Below are 24516 nucleotides of genomic sequence, written 5' to 3' on the forward strand. Positions count from 1 at the left end.
TTGTCCGGCATAGTAGAAAAATCCAGTAAATATTTCTGTGGGGATGACTTAGTCATCACAGTCCCTGAGGGAAGGGCAGCAAGTTTTGAAAAATTTCAGTGCATATTGAAGGGGTACTTACCTAAATCAAAAGACTCTACATGTTACACTATATATATACCACTATATTTTCAAAACGACGCATCTGCAATATTGCAGAGGTATATAAGGGCACTAAGTGACAATTTTCAGGTCATATTGAAGTAAATTAAAGGACACTGTGTGGGTCAGGCCTCTGAAAAAAGCCATATATGTATATCTTAGGAACGACTAAAATCAATGAGCTGAAAACTTTGGGGAATTATCAAACGATGCTATGTGTAACCAGGTGATTAAAAGGGCATATTTATAAGAAACGCCAAAGGTTATTAAGTGGAATGTTCCAAGGGATCTCCAAGAGAACTTCTAAGAAATTGGTATGCGTTTTAAGTTTATATTTTCAGTGTATATCGAACGGATATTAAACTAAATAAAAAGACACTATATATATATATATATATATATATATATATATATATATATATATATATATATATATATATATATATATATATATATATATATATCTATATATATAAAAATAAGTTGTCTGTCTGTCTGTCTGTGGATCAGGTGACGTCATGTTTCTGTGTCGGCTGACGTCATGAAATTAGTTGTCGTCATTTTTGCTTTGACGGTGACGTCATTAATGGTATTTAAGACATGCGTTCACGGAAAGCTGATAGAGAAAGTAAGAAAAGAAATCGTGCCGAGGAATCACAAGAACAGCAAGAAAACAGGCTTGCAGCTGATAGAGAAAGTAAGAAAAGAAAGCGTGCCGAGGAATCACAAGAACAGCAAGAAAACAGGCTTGCGGCTAAAGAACGCAAAACCGCGCAGTTAGATGAAAATCCATCTGGAAAGCGAGAGTCAAAACATATCAAAACTGAAAATGATAGCGATGATGATTGGGTTTGGGATTTTGACTTGGATAAGGTCATCAATGCCTACCAGATTTAAGTTAAAAAACAAAGGTTCGGCGATATGTACTTCATAGTGACGCTGAAAAATAAAGAAGAAAAAAAAACTGAAAAAATGTAAAAAACTAAAAAAAACTAAAAAGAAAAAAACACTCAAAGATAAATTACAGACCAGGACACAAATGACGACCGACACAGAGGGAATATAAATGACGACCAGGAACCTCAAAGAAAAATTACAGACTGGGACACCCGGACACAAATCACGACCGGGAATATAAATGACGACCGGGAGGCAGGGACACAACTACAACGGGGACGCCGGGGGCACAGGCGGGATATATAATTGAAGACCGAGACACAGGGATTGTTTGAATAGAAATTACAGACCGGGACACCGGGACACAAATGACGACCGGGACACTGGGACAGAGGGAATATAAATGACGACCGGGACACTCAAAGAGAAAATACAAACTGGGACACCAGGACACAAATGACGACCGGGACACAGGGAATATAAATGCTATTTATATGCACAGAATGTTGTACATTCGCATGTTTTACGTAGTTAAAAATATATATTTATATCTATCTCTATTCACAGGTGGGACACAGGGACACAGCTACAATGGCGCGTAACTAATATGGCGCGTAACGACTTACGCGCGCGGGGGGGCTTGGGGGGGTGCGAAGCGCCCCACCAACTACGTGTTGGGGTGGCGCGAAGCGCCACCCCAACAGCTAGTATATATATATAAATGTCCCCATATTTATAAAACAACGCATCTGCAATATTGGTGATACAGATGAGGTGATTAAGTGGAACCTTTTATGTCTTCCTGAAACAAATCAAAGGGCACTTTGGATCCAGGCTGTCATAAACGGGGTTGTCAAAACCTCGTATCTGAAATGTACAGTTACAACTTACAGGGAATAAAGTAAGGTATATAGAATAAATCCAAGACTTAAAGGCTATTCAGGGTGTTAAAAGGGTCTGTGATGTAATATCACAGGAAGGGCTTAGGGTATTAAGTTGAAACTTTAAGAGAAAACTGAGGAGGATATAAAACTAAATTAAAAGACACTACATGTATCCAGATTGTCAAAAGTGTATCTTTGCAGTATCTAAAGAACAGTTAAGGGAAGAGTTGTAACTTCTGGGGTATAATGGGGACATATTGAATTCAATCAAAAGATTTTAAGAGCATAGAGGCTGTCAAAATGGAATAGGTACAATATCTAAGAAACAGCTTAAGTAATTAGGTTGAAACTTTAATGAAAGATTGAGGCAGATTTAAAGCTAAATAAAATGGGAATATGTATCAAGGTTGTCAAAAGGACATATCTACGGTATCTCGGGTACAGCTATGGATACTAGCTGAAAAATTTCAGAGAACGCTGAGGGGGGACGTTGAACTTAATCAAAAGACGCTATGTTTATCCTAGTTATCAAAAGAGTGTCTTTTTAAAATCACAAAAACGGCTATGAATTTGAGACTTCCATGAAGTGCTTAGAAAATATTTAACTTAAAAGATATTATGTGCATTCATATTGTCATAAGGGCGGAACTGCAAAACTTCTAGAACGGCTAAGCATACTAGGCCAAAATTTTCAGTTAATATTGAGCTGGATAGTGAACCAAATTTTAAGACGTATTATGAATAAAAGTTGTCAAAAGGGCATAAATGAGACATCTCAGGAACGGCTAAGGGTGTTAAGTTTGAACTTTCACCGCATGTCTAGGGGCTGTTGAGCTAACCAGAAAACACTACGTGCGTCTACATTGTTTAAAGCACACGTATATAATGTCTCAGATTCGGAAGAGGGTATTATGCTGAAAATTTCTGGGCATATCGAGGGGGATATAAAACCTAAACGAAAGACGCTATGTTCATCTAGGTTGTGTAAAAAGGTGTATCCACTATATTTTGGGATGGTTCAGGGTATTATGGTTTCAGGGTACGTTCAGTGGGGGTCAATAAGTACTACAAAGAGCTTTGTTTTCAGCGATTTTAAGTTATTTATGTACTATTAATTTCAGCGAATAATATGAATGACGCGATTATTTAGCAACAAGTATGCCCCGTGTGGGATGTCTACTTTTGCAGATGGAAAGCTCAATATTAACGTTTTTGACAATTTTAAATTGAATGTCTATTTCTGAATTTTCTTGCTTTGCGTCACTCAGTTTTGTGCCAGAAAGCCATGACAGAATGTCACTTTGATATGATATAATTATTTTTTCTGCTTAAATAATATCTTCGAAATTATTATTTATTTAAATGATTGCTATCGCAATATTTTGGTAGCATTGGTTTGAAACGGTAAACCCTCAGAGTAAAAAAAAAGAAAATGTAAACACACATCTCTGATCTTCGTTTTCGAAGAAAAGAAATAACACATTTTTACAGGCTGGAACTTGAAACTTCTAAAATAAGGATCTCTGTAGCTGAATTTGATGTTGTAATTTTTATAAATATTGCTTGTTCTGTTAATGTATTTCTTTCCGTTTTTGAAAATCAATTAATTTTTTTCACGCTTCCAGCTTTTGATGGGTAGTTTTAAATTAGAGAAATTAAAAATATTTGGAATCACTATAAACACAATAATTTGTATGCATGCATTGTTATCAAAACTCCTTTATTGGAGTTTCGGTTACTATTAGGCAGGGGCACTCCATACTCGTAGTTTGTTAACCGTTATCACCAACTGTTTGAAACTGAAGAATCAGAGAAAAATAAGTGTTCATGCTTCACGAGCAGAATCCATAAAAGTGGTGAGAACCCCCCTAAAATAGGAAAGAAACGAAAGAGATTTAAAATTGGTTGGTTGATAATTTGGTCCAACATCTGAGACCCATACTTTGGCAGACAAAAAAGCTAAATTCTGATGACACAGGTATGCTAATGGGCGCCTCAGTGTTTATGATTAACATTCAGGCTATTTGCCATTACCCAGAATTTACACAAAGAAAAGAAGACATTTATCTGATAAGTAATGACATATTTTCGCAACACATAATGCAGTCTTTAATTGTTTATTTTTCTAACACAGACGACGAAAATGTTCTTGACACCGAAAATACGCCAGAAGAAGACGCTAGACAAGTTCCCAAAATCGATGTAAACGCAGATGATCGAGATGATACAGTCACGAATGAATTTTTTGATGAGGAAGAAAGTTTTCTTGTGTGAATGTTCTACAAATTAAAGTAATTAATTATTAAAATTTCATATATATTTTTCTCCTAATGTCTATATGATGAGGAATATTGGCTATTGGCATAAAACCATGATAATTGACAGAAAAATTCACACAAAAAAAGAAAAATGACGGAAGCATTGTTCTCGCTTAAAGTTTGCCCATAATAATGGGAATTCTGACAAATAGAGGGAGGTCATTTGAATGGGGTGTTCACCTTCCCAAATTTTTCTTGGTCCCACCAGATTTAAAAAAATACTTCTTAAATATTTTATTATAAAGGAATTTGAAAAATTGCTCATCCCTTTGATTTAATTGCCGAAAGCCATGATTTATACAAGAAGTACTTGAGTAGTAGTACATATGAGAATAAGAAGATTGGAAGGAAAATAGAAAAATATTGAAACATGATTAATGATGTGTTGAGCCGTCCTAGCCGAGTGGTGAGTGCACTAAACTTGAAATCCTGAGGACATGCCTTCGAGCCCTGGTGTCATTCGTTGTTTGGTTTGGAACAGTAGTCAATAGTGTGACTCTGGTAGCTCAGCGAGGGTCGACCCAGCTCTAATTGGATATCTGGAGAATTCAGAGGTAAAGAAACAGGAAGCCTTGGATGATTTGCCCCCAACCACGAACTGAGCTCCTGGCTGAGGCAGAACATCAGGAGATCGGTAGCTAAGCTACGCAGACTGATATGTTCGATATGTGAAAAAAAATTTTTCAGCAAGTAGAGAGAGGTGTGAAGTATATGCCACGAAAAAATTGATGATCATCTAAAAGATACAGCCAGACGGCATAACTCGTAGTAAAATATTATATTTGCATGCTAAAATATAGAGAGGAAATAATCTATCTATAATCTTCCCAGCTAGAAAAGGAACGGGACCACAATTAGTGATAAAGAAAGAGTCCCAGAAAGATACACTTACTATTGCTATTAACAACTTACTGCTGCACCAAGTCGGCTAAGGCTAACAAAGCTGCACAACCTCTTAATCAATCCCAATATGTTTAACACATATCTCCTTACACTCTCCCAACAAATTTCAGTTTCTCTTAAATCTTTCCTCATGCCCTCCTCCCTCTCCATTTGAGGACAAGCTCTTTTTCAATTGGCCTTAGATGGTTGGCGAAAATGGAAAATCTTGAGCAATCTGTCATCCTTCAGCCGCGGAGTGTGTCCTATCCATCGTAACCTTTCTTTCATTATAACCTTAAAAAGCAGGTAAGAATAACATTTTTCGTACAACTAGCTGTTTTAAATAAAGCAAGTTAGACGTCTTAACAAAAAAAAAAAAAAAAAAAAAAAATCCACAGACAAAATCTCTGGTAAATATCTAACGAAATCTCTTTTGTCTTTTGGGGCAGCCGTCTCATGGAGAACCCATGAAAGTACATTGAAAATTCCTCTGGAAAACCTCTAGCAAATCCTCCTCCTTCTTTCAAAAGACAAATGTTTCAGAACCATGCTTGACCATTGTCATCACTTTGGCTTCCAATATTCTAATTTTGTATTGCAGACTTGTATTCCGAGTCAACCAAGTTTTTCTCAACTGTGAGTAAAAACGCTCCCTAACAACGTTGGTTCATCATCACTTATTCCCAGTCTTAACAACTTAGTCTTCTTAACTTTAATTGTCAAACCTGTTCTTTCAATCTTAACTCACAAAAACTCCAAAAAACCTTTATCTGCTATTACTTTAATCAAGGTCACTCAATCCATCAGTATATTCTAAATCGCAAATTATACTGATAATTATTCTGCTCGTTTTTGATGGCGCGAAGCGCCATCTCCAACTAGGTGTTTGGGTGGCGTGAAGCGCCACCCCAACAGCTAGTTAAGAATAATTTGCTGGTCCAGGTGGCTTATGCGCGGTTCCAAAGAGGAAATCTTTGGTCTTGCATTTGATTCCTACAGCGGACAAGACCTTTGTTGTCAGCGGATTATAAAGGCTCCCTGAGGGAAAATACCTTAAAGAAAAAATATCTCGAAAAAACATCTTGAAGAAAAAAATATCACGAAGAAGAAAAAACCTCTTGAGGAAAAAATCCTGAAAAAAGGAAAATATTTGAAGGAAAAGAAATATATCAATGAAAAAAGATATCTCGAAACAAAGAAGAATTTCAAAGAAAAAAACTTGAGGAAAAAACGCATTGAAGAAAAAAGATCCCCTAAAATTTTACATAATACGCACTTGGACGCCATCCACAGTTACAACCCAGGGTTTCTCACTTGACTAGCGGGCCCGTGAGGTCTAGTAAGTCACGCGAGATTGCCTCATCTTTATTTACAATCGGGGGCTCCCCACTTGAATAGTGGGCCCATAGCTCTAGCCAAACGATTTACGCGGGATCGTGTCATCCATAACATAGGTAAACACTTTACATAACAACTTTGAAAGAAAACTCGAAGAAAAATTTCCCTGTAACGTAAAAAGCGGCTGGGTCTTGAAGAGAATCAATAACACCTTCTTGTTGCTAGTGACCTGGAGCTTGTTGCTAGGTCGTCGTGGAAGTGTCTATGGCGTCACTACTAGTATACAATAGAAATTAAGAAAAAGAAAAGTGAACACCCAAAATCATTAGCTTTTGACAAGTCAACCAACAAAAGTATAAAAACGATGGCATATAGAAGCCAAAATTAGCAAACTGATCATCTTAATGCTCCACACAACACCTTCCCAAGAAAGGCTAAAAATCCTACTCCAGGAAAGTCCAAATTAGTAAGCTAATCGAAGAAAATCCTAATTTTTCAATCAATTCCCTACAAAAGAGACAAGGAAGCAAATCACGAAATAAGATTGAAACACATTAATAGAAACTTGAAAAAGTCAAAATCACATGGTCAGAATTTTGAAAAAAAAAATGGTATTTAAATTTAAAGACACAAGAAATCTAAACAGTAAATTCTTAGAAATAAATTCAAAACGTTTTATTCTTAAAAACTGACAAATTCCAGCATTATATTTTTTAAAGGAAACACTAAACATTAATCTAAAAAAGAAATACAATATAAATTTAAAAAACTGAATTCTAAGGATTAATTTTGGAAAGCGATCTCTTTTCTCTCTAAAAAAATGTACTACTTTAATGTTTTCATGAAACTTGATCTTGAAAAAAAACTTTTATTTTGAAATGTGGATGTTTAAAATCTTGAAACTTTGACAATCAAAAACGAGCAGAATAATTATCAGTATAATCTGCGATTTAGAATATACTGATGAATTGAGTGACCTTGATTAAAGTAATAGCAGATAAAGGTTTTTTGGAGTTTTTGTGAGTTCAGATTGAAAGAACAGGTTTGACAATTAAAGTTAAGAAGACAAAGTTGTTAAAACTGGGAATAAGTGATGATGAACCGACGTTGTTAGGGAGCGTTTTTACTCACAGTTGAGAAAAACTTGGTTGACTCGGAATACAAGTCTGCAATACAAAATTAGAATATTGGAAGCCAAAGTGATGACAATGGTCAAGCATGGTTCTGAAACATTTGTGTTTTGAAAGAAGGAGGAGGATTTGCAAGAGGTTTTCCAGAGGAAATTTCAATGTACTTTCATGGGTTCTCCAAGAGACGGCTGCCCCAAAAGACAAAAGAGATTTCGGGACACAGGGAATATAAATGACGACCGGGAACCTCAAAGAGTAATTACAGACTGGGACACGCGGACACAAATCACGACCGGGACACAGGGAATATAAATGACGACCGGGACACAGGGACACAACTACAACGGGGACGCCGGGGGCACAGGCGGGATATATAAATGACTACCGGGACACAGGGATTGTTCGAATAGAAATTACAGACCGGGACACAAATGACGACTGGGACACCGGGACACATGGAATATAAATGACGACCGGGACACTCAAAGAGAAATTACAAACTGGACACCGGGACACTAATGACGACCGGGACACAGGGAATATAAATGACGACCGGGACACAGGGACACATCATTAGAATAATGAGGTATAGATCTGAATACGGATTGTTTTTCCCATGGACAATTATATGTTGCATGTTCAAGAGTCAGTAAACCTGACAATCTATTTATATGGGACAGCGAAGAATGTTGTATATTCGCATGTTTTACGTAGTTAAAAACATATTATATATATACCTATCTCTATTCACAGGTGGGACACAGGGACACAACTACAATGGCGTGTAACTAATATGGCGTGTAACGATTTACGCGCGTGGGGGGGGGGCTTGGGGGGGGGGCGAAGTGCCACCCCAACAGCTAGTTTATATATATATAGATGTTCTATTTTGAGAAATAAATCCTACTTGATAAATGGTTGCCCTGCTCGAAGAATTTTCTGCAGTTTCTAGATCGATAGAGCTGTAGATTGCGTGGTTTTTACTCAAATGGAAGGAAAATTTCAATTAGTTGAAATATATTAATGCGAAATTATTGTTATACATTTTAAACGCACACATGGATGTTACGTCATATTTATATAAATGCAAGGATCGAAAACCTTACTTCTACTTTTTTACTCTAGGGGATGTTTTTTCTTCAATGCGTTTTTTCTTCCTTTTTTTCAATTTTCTTTTCGTTCGAGATATTTTTTTCATTAAGATATTTTTTTTCCTTCTAAATTTTTTCTTTTTTTAAAGATTCTTTCCTCAAGAGGTTTTTTCTTCTTCGTGATATTTTTTCTTTGAGATGTTTTTTTCTTCAAAGTGCTTTTCATCAGAGAACCTCTATAATCCACTGAAAATAAAGGTCTTGTCCGCTGTAGGAAGCGAACACGAGACCAAGAATTTTCCCAGTGGCACGACGTATTAACCACCTGGACCAGCAAATTATTCCCAATATTATGTTTTGAGAAATAAATTCTACGTTATAAACTGTTTCCTTGCTCGAAGAATTTACTGCACAGTTTCAAGATCGATTAAGCTATGGATTCTATTTCCAGAAATATATCAAATGAAAGGAAACATTCAATCAGTGGAAATATATTAACGGGAAATAGTTGTTATACATTTGACACGCACACTTGGATGTTACGTCATGGTTCTGTAAGTGCTCGGATCGATAAACTTACTTCTGCTTTTCCGTTTTACCAGGGCTACGCAAACAACATAATCGAATTATTAAGTAGACATAAGAGCAAAAGAGTTTTAACAAAGGTATTTCTGAGGATCAATGAACTTGAGTTCTGCTTTTACTAAAAAATAACAAGGGAATACAAGAATAAACTCAAGAAAATAAAATGTAAAAAATGGAATGAACAGAAAGAATTGCAGGAATGAAAGATAAGAAAAAACACCAACTACAATATCACATATTGAAGATTCGTCCTGGAACAAGAATTTTAAAAGATGAAGACTTTTTATTGTACATGCTGGTTTTATCAATGAACAAATTACAAACATTATTGAAACACTTATATGTTTAAACAAATTTTTCATTTCATTATTATATCGTGATTTATCATAGCATTTTACGCAAGCGTGCCACTCTGTGACTTGACTCTAACACCCCTCATCATTCCTAAAGTATTTTCAGATATATTCTTGATAAAAAATTGTTTTAACTCCATTAGTGTGTAGAAGCGTTGACTTGCATACTGTTTCTGATTTTCAACCATCAATATACTTCACACCTCACCTTGATGCTATCTGGCTGGCTCGTGAAAGATTCAACTGGTTCCGTTTCACCTATGTCCGTTCTGGTCCCGGTTCCAATTCTAGGATTCTAGAATTTTTCTTGTTACTGCCCCCGTGGTACTCTATGGCTAGTCATCGACACTAGCTAGTTTCATTGTACGTTTTCGAACACTATTATTTGTAAATTCTAAGGATAAACACTTAATCTTAATTTAAAAAGTGAAGATGAAATATTTCAAGGAATTGTGCGCAAATGATACAGGTATCGTTACTTTGAATAATGACAAAGAGAAATATATGAACTATGAAACAAGCATTAATGAGGATCTTATTGGAAAATATATGCTTTCGTTGTCATGAGATTGAGCTGTTAAATTCCTTTCAGGGATACCAATAGTTAATCATATGTCAGGAAGGAAATGCGCGAGTAAGATCTCCAGATACGACAGCACGCAAAGAGAATGCGAACCTAAACTTTTTAGTTGATGACGAAGTCCAACTTCTTGCTATGGTAATACGTTATTCGTTGATAATTCATATCACAATTTCTCTGGTGATATCATTCAAATGAAAACAAAACAAAGACAAACCTACTCCAGCACCTATTGCATATACAATTTCTTATCAATCTGCCAATACAATTTCTAGACATAATTATTACTACAGGGCTCATATGGGATCTACAAAAGTCCGAGATAGGTTAATATGAGTTTTTACATAGGTATGAGAGAGATGGGCAGGATTTTTTCCGAAGTCCGAACACAATGACAGGAAAACAGAGGGTTAGACCCAAAAGCACGGAAGAAGAGAGAGAGAGAGAGGGAGATTATGGATAGCTGGGGTATGGCTATTTGGCTGCAGGCACCCAGAGTTAGTTATAGATTGGCTGCAGGTACTCGTAGTGTGGTAGGTGGTACTTTTACTGGTCAAGTTGAGTTGGGTAATCATTTCATTGTCTCTGCTGATGTTACTTTTACTGGTTAAATCTATTCATGTCTCCTTCTCCGTACCTGTATGTCTGATCGTCCGTTTGCCTGTTTCTGTGTCTGTCTTCGTTTGTGTTTGGTTGTTTGTCTAGCTGTATGAGCTTGTATTTGTTTCTATCTCTCCCTCTTTCTGCGCCTGTGTGTCTGAATGTCTGTTTGTCTGTCTCTGTGTCTGTCTTTATGTGCTTGTGTGTCTGACTCTGTGTGTTTGTTTTCTGTATCTCTCTCAACATGCCTGTGTGTCAGCGTCTGTTTGTCTGTCTCTGTTTTTGGCTTTGTGTCTGAATTTGTGTTTTTCTGTGTTTCTCTCTCTCTCTCTCTCTCTCTCTCTCTCTCTCTCTCTCTCTCTCTCTCTCTCTCTCTTTTGTGTCTGTTTGTCCAAGCGTCTGTAATTTTTTCTCTGTGTCTGTGAGTGGGTTTTTGTATGTCTGCCTATGTGTATTTGTGTGTCCTTTTTGTCTCTTTCTCGCCGTACCTGTGCGGGTGGGCTTCTGTTTTCCTGTTTCTGTGTCTATTACTGTGAGTTTATATTTGTTTTTTTTCTCTCTCTCTCCACCTTTGTGTCTGAGGGAATATTTATCTGTATCTGTATCTTTCTTTGTCTGTTTGTGGCTCTGACTCTGTATCTTTGCATGTGTGTGTAGTTTTTCGTCTTTCTCTTGCCTTGCCTGTATTTGTGAGTGTCTTTTTGCCTGCTTCTGTGTCTTTTTTGTGTGTTTGTGTGTCTGCCTTTATTTATTTGTAGGTGTTTATGTCTCACTCTCTCTGTGCCTGTGTGTTTGAGAATCTGTCTTTGTGTCTGTCTCTTTGTGTTTTCAAGTCTGACTCTGTGTATTTGTGTGTGCTTTTTCTCTCTCTCACCATACATGTGTTTCTGAGGATATGTCTACCTGTCTCTGTTTGTGTTTTTGTGTGTCCAACTCTTTCAATTTGCATATGGCTCTGTCTCTCTCTCTCTTTCTGTGTTTGTGTTTTTGAGCGTCTGTTTGTCTGTCTTTGTGTGTTTCTGTGTCTGATTCTGTTTGTTTGTGTGTATTTTTTGTCTTTCTCTAACCGCATCTGTGTGTCAGGCTTCTTCTTGCCTGTCTCTGTGTCTATCTTTGTGTGTCTAATTCTTTGTGTTTGTATTTTTTTGTCTCTCTCTTTCTCTCTCTCTCTCTCTCTCTCTCTCTCTCTCTCTCTCTCTCTGCCTGTATGTCTTTACACAATGTTTAAAGCCTGTGTGTCTTAACACATCTTTAGAAATACATACGATATCCTGAGAAAAGATCGTAAATCTGAAGTTAAAGTAAGACCCTTTGAGTTCTCTGGCGAGGGTTTAGTTTCAAATTTTAACTCTGATGATTACCCCTTTACTATTATACACTATGAGGAATACAGCAATATGCACGAGCAGTGTCAAATTATCAACAAGAAAATTGCGAGTCGAAAAAAAGGTGGTTTCACATGCAACTGTTTAACAGAACAGAGGAGAATTTATATTACCAGTCTATTAGCGAACAAAAGAATTTTCCTCAGTGAGGATTTATGTGAGGTTTTCAAATTTAAAGATCGGATTATTAAATCAAAACAATTCAGTGGCAGGGATCATATTATCTATGCAGACTATGCACCTGTCTTCTCATCAGACTATTGTATATTCCTTTATGCATCCTTTGTTGAAACATACATAGGTGGTAATATCAATGTCCCCCTTCTACGTATTTTTGAACAAAAAAGCCAGTCACAAACACATTCGCCACTACAATAAAAGCATCTTCAATGCATTACAGTCAACACTTCATATTTGGGGCTCTGTCAGTTAACATAAAGAAGTGAATTGGGAGACCCTCTAGCAATAACAAAGGGTTTGGCTGTGAATAAATGTCATGAATTGAATTCCACTGAAATGAATTTCATTGTCTTGAGAAAAGTTGTGTTTGTTTGAAATTGTTGATAGAACAAATTATTTTTCCTGATATTGGTTGCTATGCTGCTACTCTTGGACCACGAAAATTGGGTCATGAGACTGACTATTACAGGGGTCATTAACGGACTATTGGAACGGACTATTACAGGGGTCAATGTCCGGTTAAGGTATTTGCAATTGGTTTGCTAAGTTTGTTCGCCCTGGATAACCCCTGGCTAAAAATATATTCCACCTGTTCCCACAGATTTTGCTTTCTTTACATTACATGATTTGCAATCCCTGGCAATTTGCATGCGCAATCCCTCGGCGAGTGACTGAAATCTCGACAAAGCGGGAAAAGTTTACAAAGGGTAAGAAACACTTCGTCACTCATCAGTTACAAGTTAGGCCAGAAACATAAAACATAGCTCTTGTCAAATAAGAAACCAAAAGTAAAAATTTTTAGATCGAAGAAGGATTTCTTTTCCTAGAAATTGCATATCTACCACATAAAGAGTCTTATCCATCAATCAACTCATCTCTAGATCTTTTCAATGCAGGTTGGTGTGAGTGTAAAACAAGTTTACTATGAACAGCTTTATCTGCAACAGCCGCTCTCTAAAAATGTACATTTTCAAATTTATTCCAGCGAAGATTATTTCATAGATTTGACTTTTACATTTATAGATTTACATGTCATTGTCAAAAAATCTAACAATGAAAAACCAAGTGCGGCCGAAGGAGTATCCTACGAAAATTTTGTACTACATAATTTGTTTAGATAGATCACTGTCTACAAGAAACCACATGGTTTTTAAAGGAGTTATTTAAAGCAAGTGTTTCTTAAAGGTGTTTTACATTCAGATTCGACAGTAGCAGGTTTCATATTGGAAATATTACCTGCATTGCCTGTGTATTTTTCTTTTTTGTACCTGAATCCTTGGAATAACAAAAGGTTTGTCACCCTAGTAGCTTAAAGTTAGCTGTTCTCATTAAAATGTGACGGATTTTCTGTGTATTTCGGTAAACATTCCCATTTCTGCCTAGTGAATCAGGGAATCCAGTTGAAACTTTCAAAAAAGTTTTTTCTTTGGGGGCTGGTGAATGGTAAGAGTGGACAAAGCTATAGCTTTTGGAGAAGGGGGCACTAACATTTTTTCTTTTAAGCTAATAAAAGAGTTTAGGCTATGGTATTCTCTTATGCCGAACACCCGATGTGCTCCAAATTTATTCTTAAGTATTCCCTTCGTCAGACAGGTTTTAAGGCTGATTTTCAATATGAAAAATAAAGCACTAACAGTAAAGGGACTTGAAGATTGTTCAACATCAACTTAAAAGAAGAAAAAGTTTATGTTTGAATAAAGTATAGAGACAAAATTTTCTAATAGGGATGTCTCCTCTGGACTTTTCCGTATTGCTGCATGTATGGATAGACCTTTGCATCATCGTCCGTATCGTAATGAGTTGAGTATTGCTCACCAAAGTTAACTTTGTTGTACACTAAAAAAAGTAAAAATTAGCTCAAAACAGATCTGAAAATACAAAATAGTCTATAAAACAAAACAAATAAAATAGTTGCTCAATAATCAAAATAAAAAAAATTGTATTTGCTCATTTAATCTAGTTTTTATTTTTCTTGCAACTTACCTTATTTCCTGATTGATTTTTTTTGTGTTACTATAAAAAAGAATTTCAATTAACTATTGAGAACTCTAGTTATTTGTTAAAAGTGATAATTGTTAAAACTAAAAAGCGATTTTGACAATTTTTTTCTTTTCAAGCTGCCAAGTAAATTTTTTTTCGATAGACCTAAACTAGATTTTGTTTTTGTTCTCAAAATTTAACCATGATGATCGGCCTCGATGATTTAACTAAACCAAATGGTTTGACATGGGAAACGTCATTTTCAAGACGAAGAGAACATAGAAAGGGTAGGCCAGCTAAGAATTGCGCATTAATATGGAGTCAGAATGCAATTCCTTTGTGTTTTGACAAAAATGGGTAAAAGTGCAGTTTTTACGATACTTTCCCCCTCCCTACTGGTGTCGGATTCCACAATCGTTGTTTTTTTTTATGAACATGTAATCAAATGAATTCTAAGTATAATTCAAGCTTGATTTAACGCCTACATATTTCTTCTCAAGCCCTGACATCAAAATGTATGGCCCTAAGATTCCTCAGTAACGGACTTAATTTGTCTTGTTAGACAGAGCCTCAGGTTTCCTCTATGTTTAGTTTCGTATGGCCTTCAGGCCATACGAGAATTTGAATGGAAGTGTCTTTGGTCCAGTATGGGTATAAGCATTATAGTTTCAACATCCTATAAGCAAAATATTTGAATTTCAGCGAAAAATTTTGATATTTAATATTAAAAAAACTGATTTTCAAAATTATTTTGCTGAAGACTGGATTGTCGATGATACTCTTAATTGTACTATTGATACTACAAATTTACTACAGGATCATGCCACCTGACACCAACACAGCTATGCATGCTCACCCTCCATCCCAACCGATTCAAAGCTTCCCTCTTTACTAGCTCCTGAGAATTTCAATTTCCATGAAATCCTTGCTTACGACATCCTCCTAAAAAATTTGGGGAAGACCTGCTTTTTGTTTTGGTCCTAGATGGTTGGCCGACAAGGACAACATTTGGCAATCTGTCATTTTTTTCCTTAGAACGTGTCTTAGCAATTTCAACCTTTCTCTCATTCTAAACCAAAAAAGTCAAATTGAACAACATTTTCCGTGCAGCTTAATGTTTGAGATACGGCCAGTCAGTCGGGAACCCAAAGGAATCTGTAGACAATTTCACTGGAAAATATCCAGCGAATCCTATTCCGTCTTACTGAGTATCTTCACTTCACAAAGACGCTTCAATGCTGTCAATAAAAACACACCTAAATTCCTAGTATCTTGAACAGATTTTACCGGTATTTGGTTTATTACATCATAATAAGTAAAGTCAACCGTCCTAATAAGATGGTCCAAACATCATGTGAATTAAGAGTCATCTAATGGTTAAGTGAACATTAAGTTCACTTAAGGTTCATTTTATGATCAAACACTAAATTGGTTATACATAAATGGTTATGCTTACAAAATTGCATTAGTTTGTAACTGTTACTGTTTTCTTTTCCTACGTTAAATTTACCTAGGCTAAGATGCCATCTATCCATATTTTTACCGACCTGGACTTTACAAGCGTCTAATAAAAAATTAAATATTTCTACCTACAATCCTTTCTATTTATTTATGTTGCTCTAAACATAATTAATCTGAGTCACTATTGTCTTCTTATTCGGTTGCACAGGAGTGTATACTACTTTGACAGATACCCTGTGGTTTTTAGTCACAAAATGAGCAGCTAGCATTCTACTATTACTGCCTTCCCAACCTATACAAGGCTTAGTGGCCTACTCAATCATCACGACTCCTATGCACCCCATGCTTCGTGCACCCCATGGTGCACCCCCATGGGGTGCATAGGTTCTGCCTATGCACCCCATGCTTCGTGCCTGAGGAAATAAATTCGATACTATCAAAATTTATGTTTTCTATTCCTCAGATATGAGCTTCTGGAATTCCTAATAAGTTCAGTTCAAAGCGGCTGAATTCGTAAGTCAAAATGTCACTAGGATAGTTATTTTTTAACGTCGTAATATCCCGAGTAACAAGTTTTATATTTTTTAAACCGTTGAAATAACTACAACCACAGGATAAGCATTTATAAAGGCCGCCTATAACTAAATATAATAAGAACGGACATGGATGGCTTGTCTCAAATTATTAAAGGTTTCTACACTAGCAATAATTTTCTATTTATTAATCCCTTTAGCATCTGCTTAGTACCCTTAGCAGCCCAACATGCCTCTCAACATACCCCAGTTCAACAATAATTCAACTTTCCCTCAAAGTTTGAAAACTAATAAGCTTATTCATTCCATTTCATATCGCAGATACATTCTTTGACAACTTTACACTATACTGTCCACCTGTATGGATATAATGTCTCTTGATTTAGTTCAGTGTCCCATCACCATTCCCTTAAAGTTCCAGCTGATTATTCTTAGCTGCTAAAAATGCCCCTAAACATAGCCAAGCTCAACAATACTTCAATATTCCCTCAAAGTTTCAACTTAATAACCTTTCTATTGCAGATGCAATTTTTGACAACTTAGTCAAAAGTTGCTAGTTAGGTGGTTTGCACCACCTAACGAAATTCCGAAGCAATTTGTTGGTAGGACGTGGCTCTAGTCCTGCCAGGGACTGAAATTTTGCAAACCTATATTTTTAATTCTCTAATTTATACCTGCAGAAAGGCCATCCATTTTTCTGCCTCACCTAGTCCTTCAAGTTGAGATATTACCTGGATATTAGTTTAATCTTAAGGTACTCTGACCAAAGGTGGCTGAGCTTGTAGCGTTAAACCGCTGGCCCTACCCAGAGTGGTACCCAGGATTTTGTTCGGAGGGGCACAACATCATCCAAGATGGCAAAGCGTGTAGTTACACCACTGACCCCTACACAATGTGGTATCCAGGATTTTCGTTCGAGGGAATCTTTTTTTGGAGGGGGGGGGGGCGTACACGAAAAAATCTGAAAAAGCATCAAAAATTTGTTTGTATGCATTTTTTCATGTTTTTATGAGACGGACAAACATTTGGGGATGGTGGGTTCAAACCCCTTACCCCGTCCCCTGGATACGACCTTGCTCCCACCACGGTCCAACTCTTAAGATGCTATGTTTTATTAAGATTACTTTATGAGAAGAATTATTTGATGTCAAATTATGATGTTAGATACCAGAAAATAAGTTGATGTCTGGTTAAAAATTAAGGTTATAAAGACATATAAGCAATTAAGGACTTACTGTGATGCTGACTTTGGCTGTAGTCATCTAAATTTTTTATTAGGTCGTTGCTACCCTGGTCATATGGCATTGAAGCGTAATGCTTATCGTAGGCTGAGTACGGTTGAAAATATGATGGCCTTTGATACCCATCTGAAATAAAGGGAATTCAATCTAACGATTAAACTCTTGCTAATATAAATAGGACTGGTTTTTGTTGAGTTCCTTGTTTACAGAAATAAAGTTGCAGAATGGTTTCTACTGGTTCTTAGCTTTAATGCTGCTCCTTACTTGCAGTTGAAGAATTTTTTTTATTTAATCATAAAACTTATGCTTCGCATCTATATAATCAAAGTTTTAAAAGTAAAGCCCCCACTTTATGACTTTATGCGGCGTATATCAACATAAAAGAAGAAAAAGCACAGCCCCACAGCACATCAGAGTTTACTCGGAACCATCTACCAAGTTCCGTAGTCACCATGCTGATATTTCTGTCTAACAAATAAAAAAGAATAAAGAGTTTGTAGTTTAATAAATTCAGGCATTTAATTAGTATTATTAAGTTGAACTTATCATTTTAAATACAGACACTTATTATTTCAAAAGAGAAATGACAAAATTTAGCAAGGATAAAAAATTTCATTCCGCCCTCCGCCCACTTCGAAATATTCTACCAACCAGGATCGTAAAAATTGCGTCTTACATTTAGTAATCTGTAACATTTTTATTTCATAGTGATTGCCCAATTTTTCTCCAAACATTAATATTCTCTATCTATCATTTTCTATTAGCTTTCAGATCTTTTTGTGATTTCCTTCTTGTTCTTGATGGATGTCAATTTGGTAAGAGCCCAAAATTTGTTTAATTCCTTAAAATTTTTTAATTCCCTGTTTAAATTCCTTAAAAAAAAACAGTTTCAGAGTCGGGTAGAAGCCAAAATGTTGTCGGGATCAGACATAATTTGAAATATATTAATCTTTCTCACACAGCTGCCACACATTTTACCTCTGACATTTGCTTTTTAGTTGAAAAGCTTAGACCAAAACTCGCTTGATTCCTTAATAAGAGAAATGAAAAAGCAAATGTAAAACAAAGAAAAAAAAGTAAAACTGTGAAGCAAACTCAAACATACAGACACCTTTTCTGCATTTCGAGATATCTAGAAATGCAGAAAAGGTGTCTGTATGTTTGAGTTTGCTTCACAGTTTTTCATGCAGTTCTGAATCTGAATTTTTTTCCTGAATACATAAGAATCCCCGAAGACAATTACAAAGCCTAATTCTGAATGATTTGAAGATCACTTAGAAGCCTTCCGAAGAATGCTGTTAATGCATAACTTAATCCAACTACCGAAACTGTATATAAAGATGTGTTACTTAGTTGCTTTGTAGAACGTATATAAAGAGGCAAAAAAGTGAAAAATATAAGACAAAGGAGCTCAATTAACAGCAATTACAAGTATTTTCAATCCAAAACTACAGAAATAGCATAATTACTATTATATCGGTAAAAGTCTGGTTGTGATTCGATGGCCCCGTCTGGTATATGTCCTGGTGTTAAGCATTGAAAGGTGCTTCTCACTCTACTCATAAATGTTGGATGGACCATAGGCTCAAGACATAAAAACTAAGGTATTAGCAGTTACTTTCTACCAATTTTTGTTAAGATCTCACAACCCTTCATGGTAAATAGCCAAATTACAAGAATCAAATTCGACCCACAGAGTAAGGAATTAAGTGAGAAAAGACACAAAAATTAAATTTTTTACTTACTGCAAGCAGCCATTGTGATAAAGAGAGCCAAGAAAAGGAACTTCATTTTCTGAAATAGAGAAAATAAATTGTAATTTTGATCTAAGAAGTATGGAATGCCCGAATAATAGAATATTCTAAGTAAAAAAAAAAAAAAAAATAGACGAGTGCCTATATTTGGAAAAAGGAGTAAACAACTTTTTGATCCGTCAGATTAAAAAAAAAAAAAAAAAATCAATTATGACAATCAAGGACTGAACAAAGATGAGAATTGGGAAGCCTCTCTCTATTGAAATGAAAGAGTTTAAAAACTCTTACTAAACCTTCTGATTATATATAATAAAACATTTGAAGAAATTCTTATTAAGATCACCCTCCTCTAGGAGTTAAACCGCTCCTAACGTGCAATCTATGTTAGACCTATGCTGATATACTGCATACAATGCCTGCAATTTTTTTATCAAATAGGACAACGTTTTACTATCAAATTTTATTATCGTTATCATACAATTAATTATCAATACATTTATTATCATACATTTTATTATCAAATAGGACAACCTTACGGTTTCACAAAAAAATAGCGGCGTTTAAGTAAATTTTTGTTAAATATTTGTCAGCACGTTCCCCATAATATAAGAAGATGAAGATAATGTAGAAGAAGAAGATAATAGAGAGATAATAAGAAGATAATATAAGAAGAAGAAGATAATATAAGAAATTCTAGAGCATCAAACACTACTAAGTGATGAAAGTCGAAAACTAAAAAAGTAAAGAAGAGTTATAAAAGGTTTTTCTAATTTATGGACATAAATTACACCTTAAGAAAATATCACCGCTAATTTCTTTTTTATTCATAAAAGAGATGCTTAAATTATGAATTAAAAATATATTATTCATAAAGGTTTCGATAAGTAGGGAATACTTAGAGCGATGCAGCATCCATGTTTTTTTTCGTCATTCCTTCTGGCCTCTTTGTTTGGAAGGAGTGGTCGCAGAAACTTGGAATAAGGCTCGCTTAGTTGCAGATTAAAAGATACTGTGCTATTTTTAAGAGTCAACAGTAATTGGATTGAAATAATGTGAAGCTTTTAATTTGACAGAAAAATCTATTGCTCTATTGTTGTTTACTTGAGCTTACTTAACTTAAAATAAATGGATCAAATCAGGCTTACTTAAGTTAACTCATGGTTAATTTTGGCTTGCCATTAATAGAAGTAGGCTTATTTAAACTCGTTAGGGCTCATTAAGGCTCACTTAAGCTCATTAAGTAGGCTATTTAAAAGGATTTCTGGTTTGTTTTATTCGTTCATAATATTATAATAACAGGTCCTAGAATACATCTTCGTAGTCATTGCCTCCAAGAGATTTGAATTCTGGTTACCCTGCGACTGTCCATCTTACGCAAAATAGATAAAGCCCTCATAGGCCTCGGAGTTTTTGAAGAGATTTCTGGTCCTTCTGGTCTTTGAAAAGAGATTTCAGTCCTTCAAATTAATTTAAGAGTCTTTCCGCTTTGTACTGGCTTGATTTTGGGATATTTAGTGCGCCCCTTCTCAAATATAATTGGTACCTAACAGTTTAGGGTAATGAATTATAAGTAAGGACCAAGCTTTCTCAAAATGGAGGTCTATAGGACCAGAAGTCGCTTTTACATTAAATGCATATAAAGAAAATTTATTTTATTCCAAATCATTAGAAAATAAAAAAATGAATTTGCCAATAAAAAATTAACAGTTTTAGGAAGTTTCGATGGTATGGTTGTTCTATCTTCCTTGTCATGTTTTAAAAACTTTGGATTATTTTTCTTAAAAAGTAAAAAATTTTATTGTTGGCTTTAAGACAGGTCTGTCAGGCAATTTGAAAAATATTTAGATATATATTAGAATTTGTCTTTTATTACCTTGTAAAGACTTTAGTAAATTAGCTTAAATAGATCCATCTTCGATACTTTTATTTCTCAGGATACACCTTAAATCAGCAAATCTAATTTTAAAGGCAAAACATTATCTTGGCATAGCCATCACTTGTCTAAAAAGGATGTAAATGAAAATACAGGTCAGTGTAAATAGATAAACGTACCTTTGTTAAAGTGAGAACTGTAGCTTCTACTGACTAAAAATATGTTTTTTCGGTTCTTATAGAAGCAAAAATCGTAAAAAAGTAGTTAACGAGGAAAACAGATAGTCCTTTTTTCCTTACAGGAGTCTGTTATATCCGAAATAAAATTCTTTAAAAAGATGGTGAACAGTTTGACACTGAAAATCTTTATAATTGAAATCGTCAAATTTTCTTATTTTGTAAGTATTTTTGAAGATATACGTTCTTTATAGTTAACGTTTAATGCCGTACTCTACAAAAAACGAAAAGAAAAAAAAAGTGCAAATAGACTTGGTTCAGTAACAATCAGCATTTTGGTTAGGCCTCCTTGACTTCTTGTTAAGCCTCCTTTTGGTTAAGCCTCCTAACTTTTTGTTAGTTGTGTTACAGCCTCAATGGAGGCTCAATCACTGTGATATACATGTACTCCTTCAATGTTTTGTCATTTATTACTTTTTTTCCAGTGGTATTTTGTATGGAATAGGGTTGTATAAACTTCAGAGGGGGTTCATTCTATGGGAAATTGGATATTCCAGTGCCCTATTTGAGAGTCAAAAGTAATCCAAACGTATCCGATGAAAATTTTGAGATAGGCATGTTGTTCAAAATACTCGAAAGGTCAGAAAAAAAGCTCTAGGGTGAATATAGTCCCTCAGAGTCTGGGAAAAAGTGTTTTAAATTATGCCCTTGGTGCATTTAAAGTTCTTATGGAAGGGGTGGTCGTATAAACTTTGGAGGAGGCTTATTCAATTAGAAAAGGGAAATTCTAGTGCTTTTTTTAAGGTAAAAGAAATAGGGGGTGACTAGCCCCCCACCACACCATCTTTTCCCAAATACAACTGATAAAAATTTTGACATAGCTATTTTGTTCAAAATCAAGCAGTCCGTAGTAAGGAACTGTAAGTAAAGAGCGACCCGACTCAATGCTAACCGAAACTCTAAAACTGGGATTTTAATACTGACAAATATACCAAAAGAATCAGCCTATTATGGTGATTTAAAACATACATATCATTAAGTTTAGTCTAACCCATTAAGCACTATGAGCCTTCGAAAAAAGGGCCTTCGAATTTTCGAGCCTTGACGAATGTTCCAAAGAACGAGAAAATGTGTCCCTAAAATTAATTGCATCTTAATGAAAATCCTACCATCAGATTCAGCGCATCAGAAAACCCTACTATAAAGGTTTCAAGTTCCTATCTGCAAAGATGTGGAATTTTGTATTTTTTGCCAGAAGAAAGATCACGGATGCGAGTTTTTGATTTGTTTTCTTTTTCCAGAGGTTTGCATTAAGTCAATGGTTCTAGAATATCGTCAGAGGGCTCTTTTGAGCGGAAATTAAAAGTTTTAGGGCTCCTCTGAAGCGACCAAAAAGATTGGACGGCAACCAGGCCCCCTCACCCGCCCCTTTTCCAAAACTGCCCGATCAAAAATTTGAGATGGCCATATCGCTTATTATAATTGGATGGCTCAATGCTAATGCCTTCATTAATTGGATGGCTAGTATACAATAGAAAATTATACACTGGGAAAATTTGCCATATTTCCTAAACAGTATTCTTTTTACACTGCCTGCTTTCTTTTTCCCATCTCAATTTTACTCGTGGAGCTGTTAAGTGTAATTGTCAGGGTTAAATTTTCACCGGGATTGAATTGTCTAAAGGAAATTTTTGCGGAGAGGGGATTTTTCAGTGGGATGGGGCCATATTTCCTGGTATTATATAAAAAATAATCAGAAATTAAATAAAAAAAGCCATGTTTGACTCTTTGTCACAACTCTACTTTTTAAGACAATAAAAACTTTAGCGTAAAGAGCGAGGCGTGGAGGAGGGGACAATTCCTTCATATACGTAGTAATTCCTGTTCGTTTAAGTTTTAATGGTGCTCCTTACTTTCATTTTGAGAACTTTTTTTTTATTAAATACTCAAAAGATCATAAAGCCAAACTTCGGGTCGACATAGCCTTTTATTGCCTGGGGTAAGTGTTGTAAGGTATGCCTCGGGGCACATAAGGTTTTTGCAGAAGGAGTTTTTTGTATAAATTTTGTAAGTTATAACTCAAGGGAATTTAATATTTTTAGGGAAGGGATCGTCATATAAACTTTGAAGGGGGCTTATTTGATTGAAATTGGAAGTTCTAGCTGGATTTTTAAGAGTCAAAAGTGATCGGAGGGCAACTAGCACCCCTCCCTCATCTTCTTTGTTTCCTTAAATGCTTCTGATCAAAATTTTTAGGTAGTAGCTTTTCAAAACAATCCAAAGATAATATAACAATGCCCCCAGGGTTGACACACCACCCCTCAAGCCTAGGGGAAACGATTGTAAGTTATACCTCTGGAGCATATAGGGTTATTGCGGAAGGACTGGTATTGTAAACTGTGGAGGAGGCTCAGCTTGTCAGAAATTGAACATTCTAGTTCCCTTTTCACAACTGAAAAATGATCAAAGAGCATCCAGTTCTCCTCCCACGCATCCTTTTATCCAAATGCATCTGCTCAAAAATTTGAGATAGTTTTTTGTCCAAAATACTCCAAAAATCAGAAAACAAAAACTCCGGGTCAACACAACCCTTAGAGCCAGGTGACTGCATGATTTTTAGAGGAAGCTTATTTGATTGGAAATTGAAAGTTCTAGTTCCCTTTTTAGGAGTCAAAAGTGATTGGAAGGCAACTAGCTCCACCTCCCCTCCCCACGCCTAATTTTCCCAAAATAATTCCAATCAAAATTTCTGAATAGAAATTTTATTGAAAATAGTCAAAAGCTCATATAAAAAAGCCTCCAAGATAGACAGAACCCTCAAAGGCCTGGGCGCAACGATTTTAAGTTATATCCCTGGGATGTGTAAGGTTTTTATGGAATGGCTGGTCCTATAAACTTTGGATGAGGCTCATCTGATTGGAAATCGAAAGCTTTAGTTCCCTTTTTAAAAGTCAAGAGTAATCAAACGGCACCCAGCCCCCCAAACCTTTTTTTCCCAAATGTGTCCAATCAAAATTTTGATATAGCTAGTTTTTCGAAACATTCCAAATGTCAAATTGGTATGGCTCTGGGTTTGATATCCCCCCCTCACCCTCGAGAATAAGGGCTACAAGTTATGCTAGTTGCTCGTTTTT

At 35.6% G+C, this 24516-nt stretch overlaps 2 protein-coding genes across 3 annotated transcripts in view; both read left to right on the forward strand.

Moving 5' to 3' along the window:
- The window catches only part of LOC136033228 (uncharacterized), a 34341-nt gene extending 30100 nt beyond the window's left edge, over window positions 1-4241 (forward strand). The window contains exon 4 of the mRNA XM_065713945.1: window positions 4057-4241. Within this exon, the coding sequence (XP_065570017.1) occupies window positions 4057-4196 (140 nt within the window). The 3' untranslated portion in view covers window positions 4197-4241. The remainder of the gene's footprint in view (window positions 1-4056) is intronic.
- Window positions 4242-21458: 17217 nt separating this feature from the next.
- The window catches only part of LOC136033212 (uncharacterized), a 47183-nt gene continuing 44125 nt past the window's right edge, over window positions 21459-24516 (forward strand). For both annotated transcript variants that reach the window (XM_065713925.1, XM_065713933.1), the window contains exon 1: window positions 21459-21603. In XM_065713925.1, coding sequence (XP_065569997.1) covers window positions 21544-21603 — 60 coding nt within the window. In that variant the 5' untranslated portion in view covers window positions 21459-21543. The remainder of the gene's footprint in view (window positions 21604-24516) is intronic.

The sequence above is a fragment of the Artemia franciscana genome, chromosome 1 (genome assembly GCF_032884065.1).
Source record: "Artemia franciscana chromosome 1, ASM3288406v1, whole genome shotgun sequence".
Taxonomy (NCBI): domain Eukaryota; kingdom Metazoa; phylum Arthropoda; class Branchiopoda; order Anostraca; family Artemiidae; genus Artemia; species Artemia franciscana.